The sequence below is a fragment of the Leucoraja erinacea genome, chromosome 12 (genome assembly GCF_028641065.1).
Source record: "Leucoraja erinacea ecotype New England chromosome 12, Leri_hhj_1, whole genome shotgun sequence".
Classification (NCBI taxonomy): Eukaryota; Metazoa; Chordata; class Chondrichthyes; order Rajiformes; family Rajidae; genus Leucoraja; species Leucoraja erinaceus.
The window spans coordinates 49193028-49219872 of NC_073388.1; the positions used below are offsets into that span (position 1 = coordinate 49193028).

Here is a 26845-nt window from a genome sequence, read left to right on the forward strand (position 1 = left end):
TACGTGATCTCCCAGTTGCTGGACACTTTAATTCTCCTTCCCATTCCTGCACATTCCTCGGTCTCCTCCATTGTCAGTGAGGTTAAACGCAATTTGGAGGAACAGCATCTCATATTTTGCTTGGACAGCTTACAGCCCAGCAGGGCTCGAAATTAATGGTTGCCCAGGTGCCAATGACCACCAAAAGTGCCGCCGGGCAACCTAAACGCCGTGTCATTTTACCCGGCTTGGCACTGCAGATACTGGTTTATACCAAAGATAGACACAAAAAACTGAAGTAAATCGGCGGGTCAGGTAGCATGTCTGGAAAAAAGGAACGTGACGTTTCATTTCAGCGACGGCTGTTTTGAGGGGCAAAGATATTAGGTGCGTGGTGACGAAGGGTCGGAGCAAATGACGGGCCTCAAACAGCGGCAGCAGCGGCCGCGATAGCGGCTCCATCTCCACCTCCTCCCGCACCCCGCCAGCCCTGATAGTGGCCGCTGCCTGCCACTCTGCCAACGGCGTTTTCAAAACAAACCCTCTCGCACGCCGAGGCCGGGAGGAGTGAGGGAGGGGGAGGCCTCCTCCCGCCGTCTGAAGCAGCTGCACCAAAGAGCCTATAGCTATAGGGTCTTCGAGCTGCACCGCTCGGCCCCGCACCTTCCTGTTGGCTGGCGGAGGAGGAGAGGCGGTGGCGAGGAGATCCCAACCGCCTCCCCCTTTGGCGGCGGCACTTGGCGGTGGACAGGGACGGCCAAGGCAGCGGGGCGATGTTGTCCGAGAAGCGCTGACCTTCCTTCCTCCCTCCCACCTCCTCTCTCTCTCTCAATCTCTTTCTTGTACGCCCCCCTCCACCCCTCTTATCATGAGACCCCTCCTCTCCATCCCGCACTGATCCCCATTCCTGCCTCCATTCAGTCCTCACTGGCATCCCCTGTGCTCCTTTCCCCATCAATCCCCCCTCCCCATCTATTCATCCTGCGCTGATCACCCTATCCACCTCGCATTGATTCTCCTGCCACTCCCCATCCATCCTACCCCGCAAATCATCCTGTATTGACCCCCCTTCCCATCCATCCTGCACTGCTCTGCATTCATCCTGCACTGATCCACCCATTCATCCTGTACTGACCCAACCTCCATTTACCCTGCACCGACCCCCCCTCCCCCATCCATCCGGTAGTGATATCCTCATTCATCTTTCACTGATCCCCTCATTCATCCTATACTGATCCTCTCATTCACCCTGCACTGATCCCCCATTCAACCTATACTGATCCCCTCATTCATATTTTACTGATCCCCTCATTCATCCTGTAGTGATCCCCCATTCACTGATCCCCAGCACAGACCTCCCCGATCCACACTGTACTGATCCCCCCCCCCCCCCCCCCATTCATCCTGCGCTGATCCGCCCACCATCCATCTTGTACTGACCCCCCCATTCAAGAAGGATGGGGGAACAGTCTGAAGAAGGGTCTTGACCCGAAACGTTGCCTATTTCCTTTGCTCCATAGATGCTGCCTCACCCGCTGTGTTTCTCCAGCATTTTTGTCTACCCCCATTCATCCTGTACTGATCCCCCCCATTCAACACCACTGACATCCCCTGCGCTCTCCCCTCACAATTTTACTTACTCCAACCAACACATACTAATTCACCTGCCTCAATCCATCCATTCCGCACTGATTGCCTTCTCTACCGTTATTACAGAATTCATTTTAACGGCAAATCAATGCTCTTAATATGGAGTATCAGTACTGTAGTTATTTAATGAGCAACATTCACAACTATACGTTGGATTTTAAAAAAACTATACGTTGGATTTGAGTATAAAAATATACATAAAAACATAAGAATATACCCTTCGAGTTCAATAAACACTAGACAATAGATGTAGGAGTTGGCCATTCGGCCCTCCAAGCCAGCACCGCCATTCACTGTCATCATGGCTATTCATCCACAATCAGTACCCCGTTCCTGCCATCTCCCCATATCCCTTGACAGCTATCTTTAAGAGCCCTATCTAACTCTCTCTTCAAAGCATCCAGATAATTGGCCTCCACTGCCTTCTGAGGCAGAGAATTCCACAGATCCATAACTCTCTGGGTGCAAATGTTTTTCCTCGTCTCCGTTCTAAATGGCCTATCCCTTATTCTTAAACTGTGGCTCCTGGTTCTGGACACTTCCAACATTGGCAACATGTTTCCTGCCTTTAGCGTATCTAATTCCTTAATAATCATATGTTTTAAGAAATACCTCTCATCCTTCTAAATTCCAGAGTATATAAGCTCAGTTGCTCCATTCTATCAACATATGACAGTCCCGCCATCCTGGGAATTAACCTTGTGAACCTACGCTGTGCTCCCTCAATAGCAAGATTGTCCTTCCTCAAATTTGGAGACCGAAACTGCACACAATACTCCAGGTGCGGTCTCACTAGGGCCCTGTATAACTGCAGAAGGACCTCTTTGTTCCTATACTCAACTCCTCTTGTTATGAAGACAAACATGCCATTCGCTTTCTTCACTGCCTGCTGTTCCTGCATGCTTACTTTCATTGTCTGATGAACAAGGACCCCCAGATCCCATTGTACTTCCCCTTTTCCCAACTTGATACCATTTAGATAGTAATCTGCATTCCTGTTTTTGCTACCAAAGTGGATAACCTCACATTTATCCACATTAAACTGCATCTGCCCACTCACCCAACCTGTCCAAGTCACCCTGCATCCTCATAGCATCCACCTCACAGTTCACACTCCCACCCAGATTTGTGCCATCTGCAAATTTGCTAATGTTACTTTGAATCCCTTCATTTAAATCATTAATGTATATTGTAAATAGTTGCGGTCCCAGCATCGAGCCTTGTGGTACCCCACTAGTCACTGCCTGCCATTCTGAAAGGGAACCGTTAATCGCTACACTTTGTTTCCTGTCTGCCAACCAATATTCTATCCATGTCAGCACTCTACCCCGAATACCATGTGCTATAATTTCTCCCACTGATCTCCTATGTGGGATCTTATCAAATGCTTTCTGAAAGTCCAGGTACACTGTATCCACTGGCTCTCCCTTTTCCATTTTCCTAGTTACATCCCCAAAAAATCCAGAAGATTAGTCAAGCATGATTTCCCCTTCGTAAATCCATGCTGACTCCAACCGATCCTGTTACTGCTATCCAAATGTGCCGCTATTTCATCTTTTATAATTGACTCCAGCATCTTCCCCACCACCAACGTCAGGCTAACTGGTCTATAATTCCCTGTTTTCTCTCTCCCGCCTTTCTTAAAAAGTGGGATAACGTTAGCTACCCTCCAAACCACAGGAACTGATCCTAAATCTATAGAGCATTGGAAAATGATCACCAATGCGTCCACAATTTCTAGAGCCACTTCGGTAAGTACCCTGGGATGCAGACCATCAGGCCCTGGGGATTTATCAGCCTTCAGTCCCATCAGTCTATCCAACACCATTTCCTGCCTAAGGTGAATTTCCTTCAGTTCCTCCATCACCCCAGATCCTCTGGCCACTACTATATCAGGAAGATTGTTTGTGTCTTCCTTCGTGAAGACAGCTCCAAAGTACCTGTTTAACTTGTCTGCCATTTCCTTGTTCCCCATAATAAATTCAACTGTTTTCGGTCTTCAAGGGTCCAATTTTGGATTTAATTATTTTTTACCTCTTCACATACATAAAGAAGCTTTTACTATCCTCCTTGGCTAGCTTACCTTCACACCTCATCTTTTCTCCCCATATTTCCTTTTTAGTTACCTTCTGTTGCTCCTTAAAAGTTACCCAATCCTCTTGCTTTCCGCTCATCTTTTCCACGTTATACTTCTTCCCTTTTATTTTTGTACTGTCCTTGACTTCCTTTGTCAGCCACGGTCGCCTCTTACTCCCCTTAGAATCTTTCTTCCTCTTTGGAATGAACTGATCCTGCACCTTCTGTATTATTCCCAGAAATACCTGCCATTGTTGTTCCACTGTCATCCCTGCTACGGCATATTTCCAGTCAACTTTGGCCAGCTCCTCCCTCATGGCTCCATAGTCCCCTTTGCTCAACAGTAATACTGACACTTGCGATTTCCCTTCTCCATCTCAAATTGTAGATTAAAACTTCTCATATTATGGTCACTACCTCCTAATGACTCCTTTACCTCGAGTTCCCTTATCAAATCCAGTTCATTACACAACACTAAGCCCAGAATTGCCTTCTCCCTCGTAGGCTCCAGTACAAGCTGCTCTAAGAATCCATCACAGAGGCACTCCACAAACTCCCTTTCTTGGGGTCCAGAACCAACCTGATTTTCCCAGTCTACCTGCATGTTGAAATCTCCCATAACCACAGTGGCATTACCTTTGTTACATGCCAATTTTAACTCCTGCTGCAACTTGCACCCTATATCCAGGCTACTGTTTGGGATCCTATAGATAAATCCCATTAGGGTATTTTTACCATTACAATTCCTCAGTTCTATCCATACTGACTCCACATCTCCTGTTTCAATGTCACCCCTTCCAATGAACTGAATTTCATTCCTCACCAACAGGGCTACCCCACCCCTCTGCCCACCTGTCTGTCTTTTCGATAGGACGTATACCCTTGAATATTCAGTTCCCAGCCGTGGTCCTCTTGCAGCCTTGTCTCTGTAATTCCCACAACATCATACTTGCCAATTTCTAACCGAGCCTCAAGCTCATCCACTTTAATTCTTATACTTTGTGCATTCATACATAATACTTTTAATCCCTTACTCTCCTCACCTTCCACATCAATTCCTATTTCACTTGGCTATACTCTCCTATCCCTTCCTGAGCTTTCTGCCCTGTTCATTCTGGTGTATTTCTTAACTTCTTATACTCTCTTTCCCTTTAACTCCATCCTTATATTTCCAATTTGCCTCCTCCTCCTCTCCACTATTTAGTTTAAACCCTCCCGTGTAGCAGTGGCAAACCTGCCTATTAAATCTTTTCCCTCACCTTAAATCAATGTCCGGTGGTACTCAATTCACCTTTTCTAGGCAAAAGACACTTGGGACAGGAAAATGGATAGAAAATATTTGGAGGAAAATGGGCCAAATGCATGCAAGCTTAGATGGACCTTGGACAGGTTGGGCTGAAGGGTTGATTCTGTGTCATTTTACTATGGCTAATCTGTGGAGCACTTGAACCTACACCAGACAGAGACAAGGTTGCTTCCAATGAGGCCAGAGTTGGCCTAATGCAGAATCCAGTTACCAGTTTGTACGTTCTACCTGTGACCTGTGAGGGTTTTCTCCGGGAACTTTCGTTTCCTCCCACACTCTCAAGACGTCCAGGTTTGTAGGTTAATTGGCTTGGGAAAAATTGACCCTAGTATAGGATAGTGTGAATATGTAGGGATCGCTGGTCGGTGCGGACTCGGTGGGCCGAAAGGCCTGGTTCTGCGCTGTATCTCTAAACTAAACTAAACTAAAACATCACGTTGAAACAGCCCTGGCATATCCCAGGATTCATACCTCAACCGGTGCATAGTTAGCTAGGGAAATCTCAGGGCATTGGCCATGAAAGATTAAACAGAGGGGAACTCAAAACGCAAGCTGAAAAGTTATTAAATATTACTATCCTCACTAAAAGCACCACCAGCAATGGCTGCCTCGACAACAGTCTGTCTGTCCTTTCTTCTTTTTGTTATTTTTAGTATGTGTTAAAAGTATGTTTTTCTAGCTCATTCCTTGGTTTGTTTTATGTGGGGGGGGGGGGGGGGATAGATGGAATTTGTTTTTCAATCTTTTCCCTTGTTCGGAGATGCGATTTTTTCCCATATCGTATCTCTGTCCCCGCTGCGGCCTAACATCGAGGAGTTAACGGCCTTTCCTGGAGACCGACCCGGCGCTCCAGCCCGCGGGAGTCTGCGGGACTTTAACATCGCGGAGCTTGCGATCCCTTTGCCGGGGATCGAAGCTCCAACCGCGGTGGCTGTGGACTCTAACGTCGTGAAGCCCGCGGTCTCTGGTAAGAAGAGGCCGACTCGGGAGCTCCATGCCGCGGAGAGAGTTTCACCGCCCCGACACGGGAGTTTCGATCACCCCGATGGGGGCTTCGATCGTCGGCTGCGGGCGCTTTGATCGCCCCGACTGTGGATGGTTCGACTGCCCTGACCGCGGGAGAACAAAGAGGAAGAAGGTTGAACTTTATTGCCTTCCTTCACAGTGAGGAATGTGGAATCCACTGTGATGGTTGCTGTTCACTTAGTATGGCTGTACGGTAACTCAAATTTCACTGCACCTTAAAGGACCTGTCCCACTTGGCTGTCATTTGCGCCTCATTTACACGTCATATGTAAAATAGGTCAATGCGTCGTGATGCGCAACGCCGTGCGCAAATCACGGGTCAGCACAGCCGTCTGTTGCACGTGACGTCATTAGAATACCATGTGGTGCGCCGCGATGCATGGTTACGTAACCATGCGTCACCACGCGATACACGTGAGACGTCGGGATGCCAGCGTGCGACGTCAATGCATCAACGTGCGTACGTGATACGTCACGCAGATGGCGCGCGAGGATTTTGTTACACTACGAAATCATGGAGCACCACGCGATACCGTGCGCCACCGCATGCGATTCCACGCCTCACCATGTGCAATGCGTGCGTCACTCATGCGCACCCCACGCGTCACGAAGCGTCGACCTATTTTACTTATGATGCATAAATGAGGCGCAAATGACGGCCAAGTGAGACAGGCCCTTAACTGGGTACATGTGACAATAAGACCTTGGCCTTGAAACCTTGTAACCTTAAATTCTAGGAATAACGGCAGATTTAGAGTGTTAATAAAGACATTAAATTATGATGATCCGAAAATGAATAGTTAGCTTGGTGATACCTTTAAAGACAGTTCCACTTTGATCTGTATAAGCCGTAGGTCCCGGTGGTCCAATTTCTCCATGATCACCCTGGGAATTAGAAAATAATGATTACACATTGCTTTCCCCTCAATGAAACAAACACAGTATTGTAGAGACTGCAGATAGTCACAGATCATGTCTGTTCCATCTACACTGCAGATGAGAGCAAGATCAGAAGTAGCTGGGTGCTTTCTGTCTCAAACAGCACACTCGAAATCTTTGAAGACTTTTTTATCCCTTGACTTTTCTGGTATATCGTCATAACATCGACATAAAGATGTATTTTGAAGCATCACAGCAACGTGCAGAGCGAGGGATACATTTTCCACTGACCCCTCTCCCTTATCTATTCATCCTCGACAGGAGGCTCTAATTCAGGGCACCACATCAAACACATTTGATGACAAGCCAAAGAAATGCTCATTACCTGGTAATAGCTGGTGCCACTGTGGTTGAAGGGGCTTGGCATCCTGCTCCTGATCAACATGCAATGAGCCCTCCCTCCTGGAGCACAGAGCCTCACATAGAGCAAGTCCAGTGATCAGCTAGACCATGTACTGAAGGGTATGGGGCCATACACTCACCAGCTGCACATACACGGACAATCTTCAACTGAGACAAGTTGCCAAGGAAGCTGGAAAGAACAGGAGACTAGAACCATTTCTTCAAACAGATGGCAAATTTTGTGCCGTGTAGGAAGGAACTGCAGATGCTAGTTTAAACCCAAGATAGACTCATAAAGATGGATTATCTCAGCAGGTCGGACAGCATCTCTGGAGAAAAGGAATAGGTGACGTTTCGGGTCAAGACCCTTCTTCAGACTCAGGGGAAAGAGAAATGAGAGATAATGATGGTGATATAGAGAGATATACAGTATTAAGCTGGTGGTGCACAACTAATGAAATCAACTGATACGGCAACATGAGATGGTGCAGGTTACTAATGAGGTTCAATAATCATCATTGTTGGTGTGGCTGTTTCAGAGAGACTTGCAACTGTTTGGAGAACAACTGTGTGTTATTCTTTCTTAAATACATTGAACACATACCTTCTGTCCTTGATATCCATCTTTTCCTCTTATTCCAACGAAACCAGGTCGACCCTTGAAAAGATTCAGTCAACATTAAACTCTGTACTTTGTAAACTCAGTAAAATGTTATTGAATGAGGTGGGAGGGATTGGCTTTCACAAAGACCTTTATTAATGTTGTACTCTTGGGGAAATCATAAGTGGTTTTATTGTGTCTTGTTGTTTTTAATTGCAGTTACTGCTACAATATGGGATTTGTGGTGGTCTGTAAACTCCCACCAACTGCAAAGGGATTATCTATGACAGATAAGTTTGTCAGAAAACCAGGGAGAACTGTCCTGCTTAATTTGTTCTATGCATAAACAGTGCCCTATGTGCAGGAAGGAACTACAGATGCTGGTCTAAACCGATGATAGACGCAAAATGCTGGAGTAACTCAGTAGGTCAGTCAGCATCTCTAGAGAGAATGGATAGGGGACGTTTCGGGTCGAGACCCTTCTCCAGACATGCCTAGTTATATCCCTCTGTAATGGCAGACAGGCTTAATGTCTATTCCAAAAGGGAGCTCCCTTAACATCACAGCACCCCCTATTCCAGCAGCTTAAAATTCCACACTCAAATCTTAGCTGGGGGACCTGAACTCCGAACCTTCTAACTCAAGAGGTGAGAGCACAACAAACCAAGCAACCATACCAAACCAAGTAACCGTAGCAGACCAAGTAACAACTAACAGTGTGAGTAATAAGGGGGTCAACAGTAGGATTTAAAAACATTAAATGAAAGGCTTTAGATTGTGGGGGACAAAATAAGGAAGATAAGATATTTCTAAATGTCAGAAGCTTAGATAGTTGGCTTCTTGCAAATTATTTAACTCACAGGAGTACTAAAATGGCATGACTCCTTCATCTTATAAATAATGACACTGGACATATTGTCCCAGCTTTCACATAGGTAGTGTGCGCGGCCTGCCATGGAAGGCAGGTTCATTGTGGGGCAGGTTTGTTTTACACAGGTTTCAGATGCGTGCCTGAAATGTGCTGTCAGTGATGGTGGTGAAGGTAGATTTGATAGTGGCGTTTAAGAGGCTTGGATATGCATGGAATGGAGGGATACGGATCGCCTGCTGGCAGATGGAATTATTTTAGCTTGGCAATATTTGGCACACACATTTTGGACTCAAGACACAAAAGCTTGCTCCAGAACGATACTTTTCTATGCTTTCTATAAAACTCAAGTGGGCCAGAGGGCTGGAGATTTGTTTTACAAATGTTTTTGTCACTCAGGACAAGTTGGTGGCTCAGGTAATGAGATCAAAACATAGATGGCTAAATGATTCCATGAATCTAATATCAGTATATACTATTTGTTTAAAAAGGAGCTGCAGATGCTGGAAAATCGAAGGTGGACAAAAATGCTGGAGAAACCTAGCGGGTGAGGCAGCATCTATGGAGCAAAAGAAATAGGCAACGTTTCGGGCCGAAACGCTTCTTCAGACTTCACTATAAACTAGATGTTGCTGAGATATTGGATCTGTTTCATTTGCTCGCTGATCTCCTGAACATGCTTTCTTGTTTCTTGCAACCAGAAATGTGCATTTATTTATCTGAAAGCACCAAGTTTACTTAAATAATCCCATTTCCAAGAGATTTCACCACTATATATATATATATATATATATATATATATATATATATATATATATATGAGAGAGAGAGAGAGAGAGAGAGAGAGAGAGAGAGAGAGTGAGATGGAGCAAGAGAGACAGAGAGAAAGGGAGAAAGAGAGAGTGAAAAGGAGAGAGAAAGAGAGTGTGGGAGAGAGAGATACAGAGAGATAGAGCAAGAAAGAGATTGAGAGAGAGAGAGTGAGGGATTGAGAGAGAGCGACAGTTTGTGTGTGGCCTTAGTGTGGAATGTGTGTTTGTCTAGACATTATGTGTATGTGTGTGTATGTGCAGTGGGTGTGTGTATGTGTAGTGTGCATGGTGTGTGGGTTGTGTGTGGCTTTGTACGGGGATGTTTTTGTGTGTGTTCGTATATGCATGTATGCATATATATGTGTGAATATATGAAGTGTGGGTATACTAAATGTCTGCGTATAGGGAGTGTGTGTCAGTATAGGCAGTGTGCATAAGGGGTGTGTATGTGTAGGATGTGTGCTTATGTTGTGTAAATATGCGTTTATACATGTGGTTTGTGACGTGCAAGTGAGCAGGGACAGTGTGTGTTTGTGTGTGTGTGAGGTGTGCGTGTGTGTGTGGTGTGAGTGTGTGTGGTGTGTGTGTGTGAGGTGTGTGTGTGTGTGGTGTGTGTGTGTGAGGTGTGTGTGTGTGTGTGGTGTGAGTGCTGTGTGTGGGTGTGTGTGAGCGTGATTGCGTGTGTGTGTGTGTGTGGTGTGAGTATGTGTGGTGTGTGTGTGCATGTGAGTATGTATGTGTGTGTGTGTGTGTGGTGTGAGTGTGAGTGTGTGTTGGTGTGAGTGCGTGTATGTGTTGGTGTGAGTGTGAATGTGTGTGGTGTGAGTGCGTGTGTGTGTGGGTGTGTGTGTGTGTGTGTGTGTGTGTGTGTGTGTGTGGGTGGGTGTGTGTGTGTGTGTGTGTGTGTGTGTGTGTGTGTGTGTGTGTGTGTGTGTGTGTGTGTGTGTGTGTGTGTGCGCGCGGTCGGTCGTCGCAAAGATCCTGTTGGATCTTTGGTCAGTAGATGCAGCTCACGCTTTCCAGGCGAGTGACCAAAACCTCAGGCCACTCATAGAAACCTTGTGTGGGGCGCAAGGTCACCAGAGGTTTCCATTCAGGTTTCCTAAGTGGGACAGGGGCATAACTCTCCTTCATGCTCGAGAGTAGTCCCCGCGTACTCGAGGCCTCAGCTAGGTCGGCATGTTAGTCGTAGGTAATCGAGGGTAGTGGAAGGTAGTCGAAGGTAATCGAAGGTAATCGAAGATAGTCTTCAACATAGTGGAAGGGAGGTCGAAGGAGATCGAAGGTAGTCTTCACTCTCCACTATTCGGTGTCCAATGTTCCCGAAGCTAGTCGAAGCTAGTCTTCAACATAGTTGAAGGAGGTCTTCAACATAGTCGAAGGAGGTCTTCAACATGATACTTTTTCAAACTCTCCTAATCTCTTCTAAACTCGCCAATTAGGTCGCTGCAGTGGGACAGGCCCTTATGGGGGTGTATTCGCATCCGTGTACTGGCGAAGGGTTCATCAAAGAAGCACCGGGAAATCTAAATGTCTGAGACTTGATGGATTAACCAACATATTTAAATTAAGTCCATATTTAAATAACAAGAGGTACATTCTCGTTTTAGTTGGGAATAATTCCATGCCTCTTCTGCCCCTCGTTAACTTCCACGATAACTACCTGGTTTGATTGAATGAAAACAATAAAATACCTGAATACAATTGTTTGACTGTTAGTCACAAATGCCCAATGACCTGTTGATACTGTAAGGAAGTTCAGACGGGAGCAAATTGTCCCGAACTGCATTACAATGTGAAGACATTTGCTAACAATAACCAGAGGCAAATTCACTGACGTTTTATTTGTGAATGGTTTCCTGAAAGACTCCTCAGTTGATGTAAGGAGTCATTTAGGGTCAGCTAATGCCATTGGCAAAGCAAAGGCACACATCGGAGCAACAACAACATAATCAGCAACTCTTGTCCATTAAACGACAATAATTTCACATGCATATTGTTAGAAATTACCTTATTTCCAGGAATTCCAGGTGACCCATCTGCGCCTGAAAATCCCTGTGGTGAAACAAGAAATGTGGCAGTATTAAACCACTCAAAGTGCAACAGTCCATGGCTATGTGAGGTAATGCTTAATGAAGCACAATTATTATCCGAGAGTCACTAAGATCTATGTTTGCCCCCTCCCCCCTCCCTTTAGTTTATATTCACTTAAGTTCTGGTGCGGCACAGTGGCGCAGAGGTAGAATTGCTGCCTTACAGCTCCAGAGACTGAGTTTGATCCTGGTGCTGTCTGCACGGAGTCTGTACATTCTCTCCTTGACCTGCTTGGATATTCTCCAAAAAGATACTCCAAAGACATGCAAGTTTATAGGTTATTTGGCTTGGTATAAAATTGCCCTTAGTGTAGGATAGTGTTAATGTGAGGGACCGCTGGTCGGCGCGGATTCGATGGGCCGAAGGGCTTGTTTCTACGCTGTATCTCTAAACTAAACACAATTATATGCTGTGCCCTGGTGATGTCGTATTAATACAGGATCACTTCATATTTTTTTAATAACGGTGTTTAGAAATGTCCTATTCGTTTTGTTTTGAAATAATTGAAAGAGGTTTTTTTTGCCTTATAAACAGTTTTGAGCTTCGCAAGACATTTAAAATACTCTGTGTACTTTTAGACTTCAAGTTGTTGGCAGCTCTGGTCAAATTCAGGTTGTAACTTAGTGGACTTTCAATCATTTTAAATAGTGGATGAAATTGGCTTTGGTTTTGGCTTTTATGAAGCACAGCACCTTATCACAGAAAGTCCTCTCAGCATTTTCCACATATTCCATACTGGGAGCCTCCTGCAGATCAGATCATTTTTTCCTTGGCAGTTAGGACAATAAATAGAAGATAAGAGAAAAATAAAAAAAACCTGCTATGAAAGTGGAAAGAGTGCAGGAAAGATTTACGAGGAGGTTGCAGGGAGCTGTTGTCAGGATCGGACTGTATTCTGTGGAGGGTAGGAGACGGGGAAGTGATCTTATAGAGGTGTATAAAGTCATGAGGGCAGTGGATAGGGTCTTTTTCTCAGCATAGAGGAATCATAAATGAGAGCACATATGTTTAATGAACGAGAGACACGATTTAATGGGAAGGGCAAAGACTTTGCGCAGAGAATGGCACATATATGGGACGAGCTGCCAGGCAAAGTAGTTGAGATGGGTACAATAACAACATTTAAAATACATTTGGATAGGAACATGGATAGAAAAGATCAGGAGGGCTATGGGTTAAACGTGGTTTAATGGGATTAACTCAGATTAGTTAACATGGGCGAGTTGGGCCAAAGATATACTTCTATAAAAACTGAAAAGGAAAACACTTATGTTGAGAGGTTCATCCTTGTTTGTCATTACTAAATACTGGCAGAGCGATGCATTATGCCTTCAAACTTTGGGTGCATAAACATTGGGTCCTAAAGGAAACTAAAGATGAGGTGCCCGACTTGAGGCATGTATGCATGTCCCGTGTATGCATGTCCCATGTATGCACGTCCCGTGTATGCATGACCCGTGTATGCATGTCCCGTGTATGCATGTCCCGTGTACGCATGTCCCGTGTATGCATGTCCAATGTACGCATGTCCCCTGTATGCATGTCCCGTGTACGCATGTCCCGTGTATGCATGTCCCGTGTATGCATGTCCCGTGTATGCATGTCCCGTGTATGCATGTCCCGTGTATGCATGTCCCGTGTACGCATGTCCCGTGTACGCATGTCCCGTGTACGCATGTCCCGTGTACGCATGACCCTTCCGGGGTTTCCTTTACAGTGGTCGCAGCAGCCACAGTGGATACCTGCTGAACAAAGACTTCACTCTCCCCAAGGTGTCAGCTCTCGTCTTACAGGGGAACTCCATGAGCCAATATTTCTGCTGCACCTCAAATTGTTTCTCTTTTTCTTCGTCCATAGAACGGTTTTAGACCTGAAACATGAACTCTGACCTGCGGATCCTGCCTGACCTGCTGACTGGTTCTAGCATTGTCTCCATTTGTTGCACATTTGTCTACTCCACCATACAATCATGGCTGATCTACCTCTCCCTCCTAACCCCATTCTCCCGCCTTCGCCCAATAACCCCTGACACCCGCACTAATCAAGAATCTATCTATCTCTGCCGTAAAAATATCCACTGACTTGGCCTCCACAGCCGTCTGGGGCAAAGAATCCCACAGATTCACCACCCTCTGACTAAAGAAATTCCTCCTCATCTCCTTCCGCCAACTCTTTAAAGAAGCCAAGGAACTTTGAGGCAAATGTGATTTGATTAAAAGGCAAAATAATTCAGATGCTGCAATTGAGAAGCAAAAGCTGGCAACATTTGGCAGACAAGCACCTTCATAGAGGAGGAAGCAAGGTCAATGTTTCAGGCTGAAGACCTGGGAAAAGTTAGAAAACCGGCATGACTCAAGCTGCAGAGAAGGGGGAAGATGGGGTGAATTAGGGATTGTTCCTATCAGGCTGGAGACGGTGATGAAAATTGCCATGACGACAATTGAGAGTTCATTATTTATTGCAAAGGACCTAATGCTTCTCCATCTATTTACATCTGCTTCAGCCCGGTCAACTCCTCCCCACCGTCGAAGGGATTTACAGCAGTCCCCGCCTCAACAAGGCAGCCAGCGTCATCAGAGACCCACACTACCCTGGCCACGACACTCATTTCACCCCTGCCAGTGGGAAGAAGGTACAGGAGCCTGAAAACTGTAACGTCCAGGTTCAGGAACAGCATCTTCCCTGCAGCCATCAGGCTATTAAACACAACAACCTCAAATAAGCTCTGAGCTACAATAGACTATTATTATTATTATTGCACTATTATTGTTTGTTTTTTATGCATACGTATGTGTGCGTGTGTATGTATGTATGTGTATATATATATGTAAGAAAGAACTGCAGATGCTGGTTTAAATCGAAGGTAGACACAAAATGCTGGAGCAACTCAGCGGGTGAGGCAGCATCTCTGGAGACATGCTCCCTCCTCCACTGTCAGAGTGAGGCCCAGCGCAAATTGGAGGAACAGCATATCATATTGTGTTTGGGCAGCTTACACCCCAGCGGTATGAATATTGACTTCTCTAACTTCAAGTAGCCCTTGCTTTTCCTCTCTCTCCATTCCTTCTCCATCTTAGTTCACCAACTAGTTTGACCGTCATCCTGAATAAATTTCACTTTGTATGCCATGTTGTCACCTTCCCCAAGCTAACAATGATCTGTTCTACCTTGATTGTTGTCTCCTTTGATCTCTCATGTTCACACCTTACACTTCCAAATCTCTTGTTCCCCTCTCCCCTGACTCTAAGTCTGAAGAAGGGTCTCAAACCGAAACGTCACCCATTCCTTCTACCGAGAGATGCTGCCTGTCCCGCTGAATACTCCAGCATTTTGTGTCTATCTATCCATCACTTGCCAGCTCTTGTCCCACCTCTTGCCTCACCTTTCTACCAGCTACTGCCCTCTAGTCCAGTCTTGAAGAAGGGTTCTGACCCGAAATGTTGTCTGTCCACTTCTCCCCACAGATGCTGCCTGACCCACTGTGCTCCTTTGATTTCTGCTGAGACCCCATCGACACTGAATGGTTCATTTTTGATGAGTGACCTGCTGTGGCCCCGTCACACATCTCCGGCAAGGGAGAGTCTATCAACCTACCTTTGATAGTCAATGATATTGCAAGCATGGAGCCCACCACCACCATCAATAGCTGGGGAGGGGAGAGGGGGGTGGAGGGTGGCAGGTCACCTAGCCTGTCACATACAAATCATGGCTATGGGAGTAATTCAGAGGTTGGGTGAAGAAGGGTCTCAATCCAAAACGTCACCTTTCCCCAGATATACTGTCTCACCCTCAGAGTTACTCCAGTTTTTTTGTGTCTATCTTCAGTTTAAACCAGCATCTGCAGTTGGTTCCTTCCGCTAAATCGTTTCCTCCATCCTCAAGACACAAACATCAGCAGTGTATTGGAATATTCCTCACTGAAGCGCTCATTACTCTCAGGAAGCACAACGCCACACGGGACAAGGCAGCCCCTTTGACTAAAATCCCGTCTACAACGCTCATTCCCTCCAGCAGTTGTCATGTGTGTCATCTACAGAACACACTCTTTTTGCTCACCTAATGTACACCTTCTCTCTCTGCCTCTCCATTCCTCCCCCATCCTCCTCTTTAATCCACACACCAACCAGCCGACAGGATCTTCCAATTCTGCCACTTCCCTGCCTCTCAACACAGCAGTGCACACCTTCACTGTAAAGTTTCAAGAAAGATCCCCAGGAGGTGTAGGAGCTGCTACCATCTATCTCAGATTCAGATTCAGATTCAACTTTAATTGTCATTGTCAGTGTGCAGCACAGAGACAACGAAATGTAGTTGCTATCAAGGCCAGCAGCATAATCAAGCATGAATTGCACCCTGGCCACTCCCTCTTCTCCTCTCCCCTTCAAGCAAAAGGTATAGAAGTGTGAAAACGCATACCTCCAGATTCAGGGACAGTTTCTTCCCAGCTGTTATAAGGCAATTGAATCATCCTACCACAACCAGAGAGCAGTGCTGAACTACTATCTACCTCATCGGTGACCCTTGGACTATCCTTTTTCAGTCTTTGCTGGCTTAACCCTGCACTGAAAAGGTTATTCCCTTATCATGCATCTATACACTGTAATGGGCTCGATTGTAATCATGTACAGGTGCGCAACCTTTTATCCGGCGCCAAACTTGATCCGATACGACCCACGGTCAACCCAGGTCTGTACTACTGTAGCGGTTGCCTCCTCCCCGGAGAACGGGAAGACACTTAAACATTTGTGAATCATTGCTTAAATGTTAGTCAGTTAGTTTGGAGGGCTTTTATGTGAAGGGGTGAACTTTAATTCTTAGTCCCCTACCTGGTCGGAGAGGCGGAGAGCGGGCAATGCCTTACCGGGTCGCCGTGCAGTAAGCTCCGGAGCGCTGTGGCCGCCGACTCCCAACATTGCGGAGCTGGGGCTGCGGGCGGCGCCGGTTGTAGCTCCGACCCCAGCGACTCTACCCCTGGCTGCGCGGCGCTCCAAATCCACCGCCGCCCGCGGCCGGATGCCCGCAGCCCCAGCTCCACGATGTTGGGAGTCGGCAGCCACAGCGCTCCGGAGCTTACTGCACGGCGACCCGGTAATTGCCCGCTCCCCGCCTCTCCGACCAGGTAGGGGACTAAGAATTAAAGTTTCCCCCTTCACCCCCTCCACCACATAAAATCCCTCCAAACTAACTGACTAACATTTATGCAATGATTTACAATGATTCCCCGGTCTCCGGGGAGGAGGCAGCCGCTCCAGACTTTTCAAGCCACCCACGCTACCTACCTAATCTACGCTAAAAATCTTCCATTCGGAAATCCGAAAAATTCCGAAATCCGACAAGTGTCTGGTCCCAAGGCTTTCAGATAAAAGGTTGTGCACCTGTATTTTATTTCTGCTGGCTGGATAGCACGCAACTAAAGCTTTAATTGTACCTAAGTACACGTGACAATAAACTGAACTGAAACTCATCCAGCACCTTCCAAAGGCCAATGTGGGATGGAATACAGATATATTGGCTAGATTCTGAAAAATGAATAAATAACATAGATGTGGAAAGGATTAACTCTCCCATGTTATTTTGCTATTTTAATGCATTAATGACAGCTAGCAAAGTACTTAATACAAATAGCCACGGGGGGGAATTAAATGGGCCTACTTGTCACGGAGATGGACTGTTGGCTCTGAATGCTGTTCTTTCATCTTGTAGTCTTATGCAGGTAGGCCACGAAGAGGAAAGATTTGAAAGTAATGCAAGCGATTATTTTAATTTTTGAACTAAAAGATCAAAAGATTCAGCTTCTATCATGCAGGTATTCGCTGTCCAAAGATTTTATAAATGGCTGGATTAGAAAGAAACAGTTTATATGCATTGCTTGACTTGTCTAAGGCAAAGCATTACCATCCGCTCAGTATGGCAGGGTAGGTCCTCTTCATAATGTTTGGGACAAAGACCCATCATTTATTTATTTGCTTCTGTCCTCCAAAATTTGAGACTTGTAATAGCAAGAAATCACATGTGGTTAAAGTGCACATTGTCAGATTTGAATAAAGGCCATTTTTATACATTTTGGTTTCACCATCTGACATTGTCCTCCCATTTCAGGGCACCATAATGTTTGGGACACATGGCTTCACTGGTGTTTATAATTCCTCTTGCGTGTTTAATTGCCTCGTTAATGCAGGTATAAGAGAGCTCTCGGCACCTAGTCTTTCCTCCAGTCTTTCCATCACATTTGGAAACTTTTATTGCTGTTTATCAACATGAGGACCAAAGTTGTGCCAATGGAAGTCAAAGAGGCCATTATGAGACTGAGAAACAAGAATAAAACTGTTAGAGACATCAGTCAAACCTTAGCCTTACCAAAGTCAACTGTTTGGAACATCATTAAGAAGAAAGAGAGCACTGGTGAGGTGACTAATCACAAAGGGACTGGCAGGCCAAGGAAGACCTCCACAGCTGATGACTGAAGAATTCTCTCTACAATAAAGAAAAATCCTCAAACATCTGTCCGACGGGTAAGAAACACTCCTCAGGAGTCAGGTGTAAGATTAACTTATATCAGAGGGATGGCAAGAGCAAAATATGTTGGAGAGAAGGAACTGCCCAAGATCCAAAGCATCCCACCTCATCTGTGAAACACAGTGGTGGGGGTGTTATGGCCTGGGCATGTATGGCTGCTGGTACTGGCTCACTTATCTTCATTGATGATACAACTGCTGATGGTAGCATCATAATGAATTCTGAAGTGTATAGACACATCCTACCTGCTCAAATTCAAACAAATGCCTCAAAACTCATTGGCCGGCGGTTCATTCTACAGCAAGTCAATGATCCCAAACATAGTGCTAAAGCAACAAAGGAGTTTTTCAAAGCTAAAAAATGGTAAATTATTGACTGGCCTGGTCAATCACCCAATCTGAACCCAATTGAGCATGCCTTTTATATGCTGGCGAAAAAACAGAAGGGGACTAGCCCCCAAAACAAGCATAAGCTAAAGATGGCTGCAATACAGGCCTGGCAGAGCATCACCAGAGAAGACACCCAGCATCTGGTGATGTCCATGAATCACATACTTCAAGCAGTCATTGCATTCAAAGGATATGCAACAAAATACTAAACGTGACTACTTTCATTTACATGACATTGCTGTGTCCCAAACATTATTGTGCCCTGAAATGAGGGGACTATGTATAAACACTGCTGTAATTTCTACATGGTGAAACCAAAATGTATGAAAATGGCCTTTATTAAAATCTGACAATGTGCACTTTAACCACATGTGATTTTTTTTCTATTACAAATCTCAAATTCTTCAGTACAGAGGCAAATGAATAAATGATGGGTCTTTGTCCCAAACATTATGGAGGGCACTGTATATCTAGAGGCAGGAGTGATGAATTACAGCTAGAAATAAGACAAATAGATGGACAGAAATGTTTTTAAATGAGCTCGGATTAATCTGTGGCACATACGAAAGTCCTCTATAACCAATGTGCAGAATTGAAATAAAGACCATGTCAGGTTTAAGCTAAGGAGAAACAGTTTGTAAAAGATTGAGAGATAACAGTACAGGTGAATGGAATGGATTGAGACTATTATGACATTCTATACATCTTTAATATAGTGAACCTTATATGAAACATATGCTGTGGACCTCAAAGGCATCAAGGTGCAGGAGACAATAAAAGAGGATAAAGATCTAGCAGGGTTGGAAGCCGGGGCTCTAAATGTCCGTGAAGACAGTGCGAGATGGGAATGGGTTGCCAGGTCCAGCCATTATATCCTACATCTGTTGTAAGGCGGTCGTTAAATCGAGGGTTGACAGTATTGTCTTTGCGAAACAATTTGGAGAGAAGATTGAGAACATCGTTGATTCTTTCACGACAGAGGGAAGAGCGCTCTCACTCGCAACGCCACCTGACCTCTCAACTCACGTCTCCTAATTTTGTCCGGATTAAAGGGGTGGGTGACCCATCAGTTATAGACAATAGACAATAGGTGCAGGAGTAGGTCATATGGCCCTTCGAGCCAGCACCGCCATTCACTGTGATCATGGCTGATCATCCCCAATCAGTACCCTATAACCATATAACAATTACAGCACGGAAACAGGCCATTTCGGCCCTACAAGTCTGTGCCAAACAATTATTTTCCCTTAGTCCCACCTGCCTGCACTCATACCATAACCCTCCATTCCCTTCTCATCCATATGCCTATCCAATTTATTTTTAAATGATACCAACGAATCTGCCTCCACCACCTCCACTGGAAGCTCATTCCACACCGTTACCACTCTCTGAGTAAAGAAGTTCCCCCTAATGTTACCCCTAAACTTCTGTCCCTTAATTCTGAAGTCATGTCCTCTTGTTTGAATCTTCCCTATTCTCAAAGGGAAAAGCTTATCCACGTCAACTCTGTCTATCTCTCTCATCATTTTAAAGATCTCTATCAAATCCCCCCTTAACCTTCTGCGCTCCAGAGAATAAAGACCTAACTTATTCAACCTTTCTCTGTAACTTAGTTGTTGAAACCCAGGCAACATTCTAGTAAATCTCCTCTGTACTCTCTCTATTTTGTTGACATCCTTCCTATAATTGGGCGACCAAAATTGTACACCGTACTCCAGATTTGGTCTCACGAATGCCTTGTACAATTTTAACATTACATCCCAGCTTCTATACTCAATGCTCTGTTCCTGCCTTTTCCCCATATCCCCTGACTCCGCTATCTTTAAGAGTCCAATCAAGCTCTCTCTTGAAAGCATCCAGAGAACCTGCCTCCACCGCACTCTGAGGCTGAGAATTCCACAGACTCACAGCTCTCTGTGAGAAAAAGTGTTTCCTCGTCTCCGTTCTAAATGGCTTACCCTTTATTCTTAAACTGTGGCCCCTGGTTCTGGACTCCCCCAACATCGGGTACATATTTCCTGCCTCCAGCGTGTCCAAACCCTTAACAATCTTATATGTTTTTATATGATACCCTCTCATCCTTCTCAATTCCAGAGTGTACAAGCCCAGCCGCTCCATTCTCTCAGTCCCGCCATCCCGGGAATTAACCTTGTAAACCTATGCTGCACTCCCTCAATAGCAATAATGTCCTTCCTCAAATTAGGGGACCAAAAATGCACACAAGTCTCCAGGTGTGGCCTCACTAGGGCCCTATACAAATTCAGAAGGAACTCTTTGCTCCTATACTCAACTCCTGTTGTTATGAAGGCCAACGTACCATTTGCTTTCTTCACTGCCTGCTGTACCTGCATGCTTACTTTCATTGACTGATGAACAAGGACCCCCACATCCCATTGTACTTCCCCTTTTCCCAACTGGACACCATTTAGATAATATTCTGCCTTCCTGTTTGTGCTACCAAAGTGGATAACCTCACACATATCACCATTAAACTGCATCTGCCATACATCTGCCCACTCACCCAACCTGTCTTAAGTCACCCTGCATTCTCATAGCATCCTCCTCACAGTTCACTCTGCCACCCATCTTTTTGTCATCTGCAAATTTGCTAATGTTACTTTGAATTCCTTCATCCAAATCATTGATGTATATTGTGAATAGCTGCGGTCCCAGTACCAAGCCTTGCGGTACCCTACTAGTCACTACCTGCCATTCTGAAGGGGACCAGTTAATCCCTACCCTTTGTTTCCTGTCTGCCAACCAATTTTCTATTCTTGTCAGCACTCTATCCCCAATACCATGTGCCTTCATTTTGTCCACTTATCTCCAATGTGGGACTTTTCCCAATGCTTTCTGAAAGTCCAGGTACAATACATCTACTGACTCTCCCTTGTCCATTTTTCTAGTTGCATCCTCAAAAAATTCCAGAAGATTAGTCAATCATGATTTCCCCTTCACAAACCCATGCTGACTCGGACCGATCCTGTTACTGCAATCCAAATGTGCCGCTATTTCATCTTTTATAATTGACTCCAGCATCTTCCCCATCACCGATATCAGGCTAACTGGTCTATAATTCCCTGTTTTCTCTCTCCCACCTTTATTAAAAGGTGGAATAACATTAGCTACCCTCCAATCCACAGGAACTGATCCTGAGTCTATAGAACATTGGAAAATTATCACCAATGCATCCACGATTTCTAGAGCCACTTGCTTAAGTACCCTGGGATGCAGACCATCAGGTCCTGGAGATTTATCAGCCTTCAGTCCCATCAGTCTACCCAACACCATTTCCTGCCTAATGTGGATTTCCTTCAGTTCCTCTGTCACCCCAGATCCATTGGCCACTAGTACAGGAAGATTCTTTGTGTCCTTCTTAGTGAAGACAGATCCAAAGTACCTGCCATTTCCTTGTTCCCCATAATAAATTCACCTTTTTCAGTCTTCTAGGGTCCAACTTTGGTCTTTACTAATTTTTTCCTCTTTACAAGTTGCCATAAAACGTCTATGACCACAGATTTGACTCAAGGACAATATGATATCTTCTTGGTGCAAGGGTCAAGGACATCACTGAACGACTGCAGATCACCATAAACGAGAAGGATGGACAACCAGAAACTGTAACCCATACAGGATGTAGGCAGGAAAATAAACATGTTTCTGCATGCAGTCTATAGAAAGCTAGGAAAGAGTTTAAAAGGCAAGGTTTTAAAGTTGGCAGTCTAAGACCACTCCTGTGGCCATGTACTGCAAATATAAAAACAGGAGGCAGGAATAAATGCATGGAAGGAGTTTGGTTTATGATTGTCATGTGTATTCAGGTACAGTAGGAAACTTTTAGTTTAGCGATGACATGAAAAGGAAACACAACATTACTGAGACACTGGGACCATTTCTGGGGCAGGTGGCTGTGGTCCAAACCAGATGTGTCAAGAGTCGTATGTCCCAGATAGAACAATGACATTCTTACTTGCCTTGGGGTCAGAACTAATACATTGGCAAGAGGCAGTTTATGAAGCTGTTGAGGAGAACTTAATTAGTAGGAGATAGACTCCAAAAGCTGGACTAACTCAGCGGGACAGTAAAGGAATCTGGAGAAAAGGAATAGGTGACGTTTCTTAGGTGAGCTTTTTGTGTCTTACTTTGGTTGAAGCTAGCGTCTGCAGTTTCTTCCTACATAATTCAGAGCTGCCAAGTAGTACGGATTTTCCGTATTTTGTACGGAAATGCGATAAGAATATGGATGTACGGATTTGCTTTTATAACATACGGATTTTTTTTAAATCGGCCTGACTTCCTGTTTCACCTTGCTGCTTAGAAAATGCAAGGATATAAAAAGTCATACTGTAACTCTAAAAATTATAGCAGATTAAACCTATTAGTATTTTAAATTTCTGGATGATTATTTTTGTAAGGTTTGATCAGCCTGTCCCGCTACAGGTTTATACAGCACTGTCAGTTTAATGCGTGGGATTTTTAAACGAACAGTGCAATGGGTTCCAATTATAGCGCTACCAGCTGGAGCGCTATTACCTTTATACATCGCGCTATGGGCTTGACACATGGCTATGGCCACAGCGCTATGGGTCACAGACTGTTCAGGCAGGGAGAAGGAGAGAGGGAGTGAGAGGGAGGGAGGGAATAAGAGAGGGAGGGAGAAAAAGTGAAAGGAGAGAGGGAGGAAGAGAGAGAGAGGGGGGAGGGAGAGGAGGGAGGAAGGGAGGAGAGGGAGAGGGAGGGAAAGAGGGGAAGGAGGGAGAGAGTGCGAGGGAGGGAGAGGGAGGCTTCCAAAATGGCTTCAACATCATCATCTGGTGCTAAAAGCAGGAAGCAGCCGTTCAAACAGAAGTATACAAAGAGATGGCAATGAATGCACTGTCAAGTAAGGTGCGTAGAAGACATGTCAATTGGTAGCAAAGTTATGCATTCTTGTACTCTTACATGGGTATGACCGCACATTAAAAAAACAAAACGTTTTTTTCAGCAAAATGGCACAGCGTAAAAACACTGATTTCCTCAGCATAAATACTGACTTTCAGGTACTAGAATACTGAAATGCTCTGACAAAACTTGGCAGCTCTGATAATTAGTCGGAGGATGGGAATCTAAAATAGGAACAAGAGAAACAAAAAAATAAGTGGAAACTATGAAAGTGGTAATCAAAATAAACAGGCAGAAGACACAAAAGCAAGTATGAAAAAAGAATGAAAACAAAATTAAAGACGCCATATCTAAATACATAAATTATTTGCAACAATGTTGATGAATTAAAAATGCAAATGGAAGAAAGTATCTGTGATTTAATTGTCAGTTCAGCAACATTTGCAGAGTGACCGAAATTGGAAGTTATTTGATTAAACCATACAAACTCCATACAGCCAGCACCTGTAGTCAGGATCGAACCCAGGTCTCTGGCGCTGTAAGGCAGCAACTCTACTGCCACTCTACTGTGCTGCCCTCTGAGGGATTTCAATCTGGGCTCGTGAAATTCATGGTAAAAAACCGAAAGGGAATTCATAGAATGGATTTAAGATGTTGAGGAATCAGCTTAGGAGAAGTGTATTACAAATATAGAGCAATGAGAAAGGGTTAGTTTGTCATCTGGCTGAAAAAGGCATTTAGAGAAAGATAATAGGATAGAATTTTATGTTGAATTTGAAAGTGATGTAGTTCAATTTATAATTTATATCTAAACAAAGGAAAATAATGTGTGCAGCCATGCCTACAGATTAATGATTTGGTAAAGCACCTATTCCATTCAGAAATGAAGCTCAATTGGAACTGATCTCTCAGTGGCTGACATGAGAAATTAAATATGACATTTAATCAAAGTTGATTAAGTTGCCAGAAATAAAAGCACACTGAGGATTTTGATAATTTTATAATTCAGCAAAGTGAGAATCATAAAAAGGGAAGACTGAATATAGGAATAAACTGGTGAGGAACATAAAACATTGACTTTTAGAACTTCTGGAGGATGCAAAACAGAGAAAGCAAGCAAAGAAAACGATGAGTCTCTTTTAGTTAGCGATGAGGGAATTTAGAATGGGAAATTAGGACAGTTCAGAAGAATTAAACAATTAATTATGGCTGTGTTGATGGATAAGGCAGATATTGCAGACAACCAAGGGCCTAGCATTCAGGATTGAGATGACAAGAAACATCTTCACTCGGAAGGTTGGGAATCTTTGGAATTCTCTATATTGGAGCATTATTGCCTTCATTCAAAAGACAGATCGGTAGACCTCTGGATCAGAAAGGTATCTTGGAATCTGGGTAGAATGCAGGAAAATAGCTCTGAGATGGAAGATCAGCCATGAACTTGATGAGCGGTGAAGCAGACACGAGGGTTCAGGTGGCCAGCTCCTGCTTCGAATGCTTATGTTTTTAATACAGTGGGGCAAGTTTACAATTTCACACAGCTGGTGTGGACTAAAGTCTTGTGGCTGTAGATCACGGAATATTTCATGAAAGTAGACAAAAAGTTGGGCAGTGCACACTTTGTTTCCCAAATGAGGATGCTGGAAGGCAAATAGTTCCGTAAAGGTAGTCTCCAGATATTCCTGCCTTTGATCTTATTTGGAAGTAAAGAAACACAGATTTACGAAGCTGTATGAAGCAAGGTGGACTTGTTGCAGATGTCCATGATTTATTGCTGAATAAAGAAAGGAATGATAACTTAGTAATTAAATTTGACTGCACAAAAGTTTAGAGGCATAGCGGGATATCAACTTGAAACAACAGAGAAGGGATGAAATATATATTTTTTAGCTCGTAAATGATCAGCACAATATTTATGACCCATAATTACAGTAGATTCATGGTCTACGGTTTACAATTGCTTTTGTTGCCAATGCCACCTTGCTTCTCACAGATGCAAATACTTCCTCACATACCTCACTACTTAGTCCCACTTGCTGACCATAAGCCTCAGTTACCCCTCACAAAGTACTCCAATCCAAGACAATCACAATGGCTCCAAACCTCTTAATTGTGGCCTCTGTGGCCATGATACATTCACACCTGCATTGGTGCAGGAACTTCCTTCGAGTCATCAAGTGATACAGTGTGGAAACAGGCCCTTCGGCCCAAGTCACCCACACCGGCCAACATGTCCCCAGCTACAGTACTCCCACCTGGTCCCTCCAAACCTGTCCTATCCATGTACCTGTCGAACTGTTTCTTAAATGTAGGGATAGTCCCTGCCTCAACTACCTCCCCTGCCCGCTTGATCTACACTCACCAACCTTCATGTGAAAAAGTTACCCCTTAGATTCCTATCAAATCTTTTCCCCTTCACCTTAAACCCATGTCCTCTGGTCCTCGATTCACCTACTCTGGGCAAGACACTTTGTGCATCTACCCGATCTATTCCTCTCATGATTTTATGCACCTTCTGTGATTTCCCCCTCCCCCATCAAACTCTCTTTGCTACTCTGGCCATTGCCACTGGGCAGGGCTCCTATCTTCACTCTGTTATATTCAAGGATCAATGTTACTTTAGCACAGAAATTATTTAAGCCATTTATCTGCTGGACTAACTCAACCATTTCTGTGACCTGCCCCTCTCCCCCTCATTATTCACTGTTAACGGATTGTCCAGAGAGACAAAAATAATCTCTGACCTCCTGCCAGCAGTTTAAACCTCCCCAGTACACTTGAACAACTTATGAGAAGGTACCTCTGCCCCATCACAATCAGCTGCCAATCCCCAGCTCCACCTCATCTTTGATTTCATTTCCCCTGTAGGCCATTTCCCAGTATAGCTTATCCAAAGTTCTGCTACCTGAATCCCAAATTTACCAATTATCTATCTACCTGCTACCTGTAACCCACCAACACCTCAATTTAAAAAATCTCTTCACTGCATTTTTCAGAATTCCTTCAGGACCCTTCTCCACTTTTGTAACATTTTCTAACCATCCAAGATCTATGCATTCCTTCCCCTGTGGTTCCTATTGTATTCCACCACATCATCATGAGCGACCAAGCATTGTACCCCATGGCCTGAAGCTCTCTCCTTAAACCTTTCCAGTTCTTTGCCCCTTTTCAAGTGAAAAACTTTAAAACTTTACTAAACAGATCCAGAGTGCTGTAATAACTCAGTGAGTCAGGCAATGGAGAGACTTGGATAGGCAATGTTTCTGGACGGGACTCTTATTCAGACTCTCGACCCAACCAAAAACGTTGCCAATCCACATTCTGCAGAGGTGCTGTCTGACCTGCTGAGTTAATCGAGCATTTTAT

The 26845-nt window shown here is 44.6% G+C and overlaps 1 protein-coding gene across 1 annotated transcript in view; it reads right to left on the reverse strand.

The window, feature by feature from the left end:
- Window positions 1-26845, reverse strand: part of LOC129701953 (collagen alpha-6(IV) chain-like) — a 398708-nt gene that overhangs the window by 129520 nt on the left and 242343 nt on the right. Inside the window, 3 exon segments of the mRNA XM_055643398.1 lie at window positions 6853-6922; window positions 7923-7976; window positions 11610-11654. Of these exon segments, the coding sequence (XP_055499373.1) occupies window positions 6853-6922; window positions 7923-7976; window positions 11610-11654 (169 nt within the window).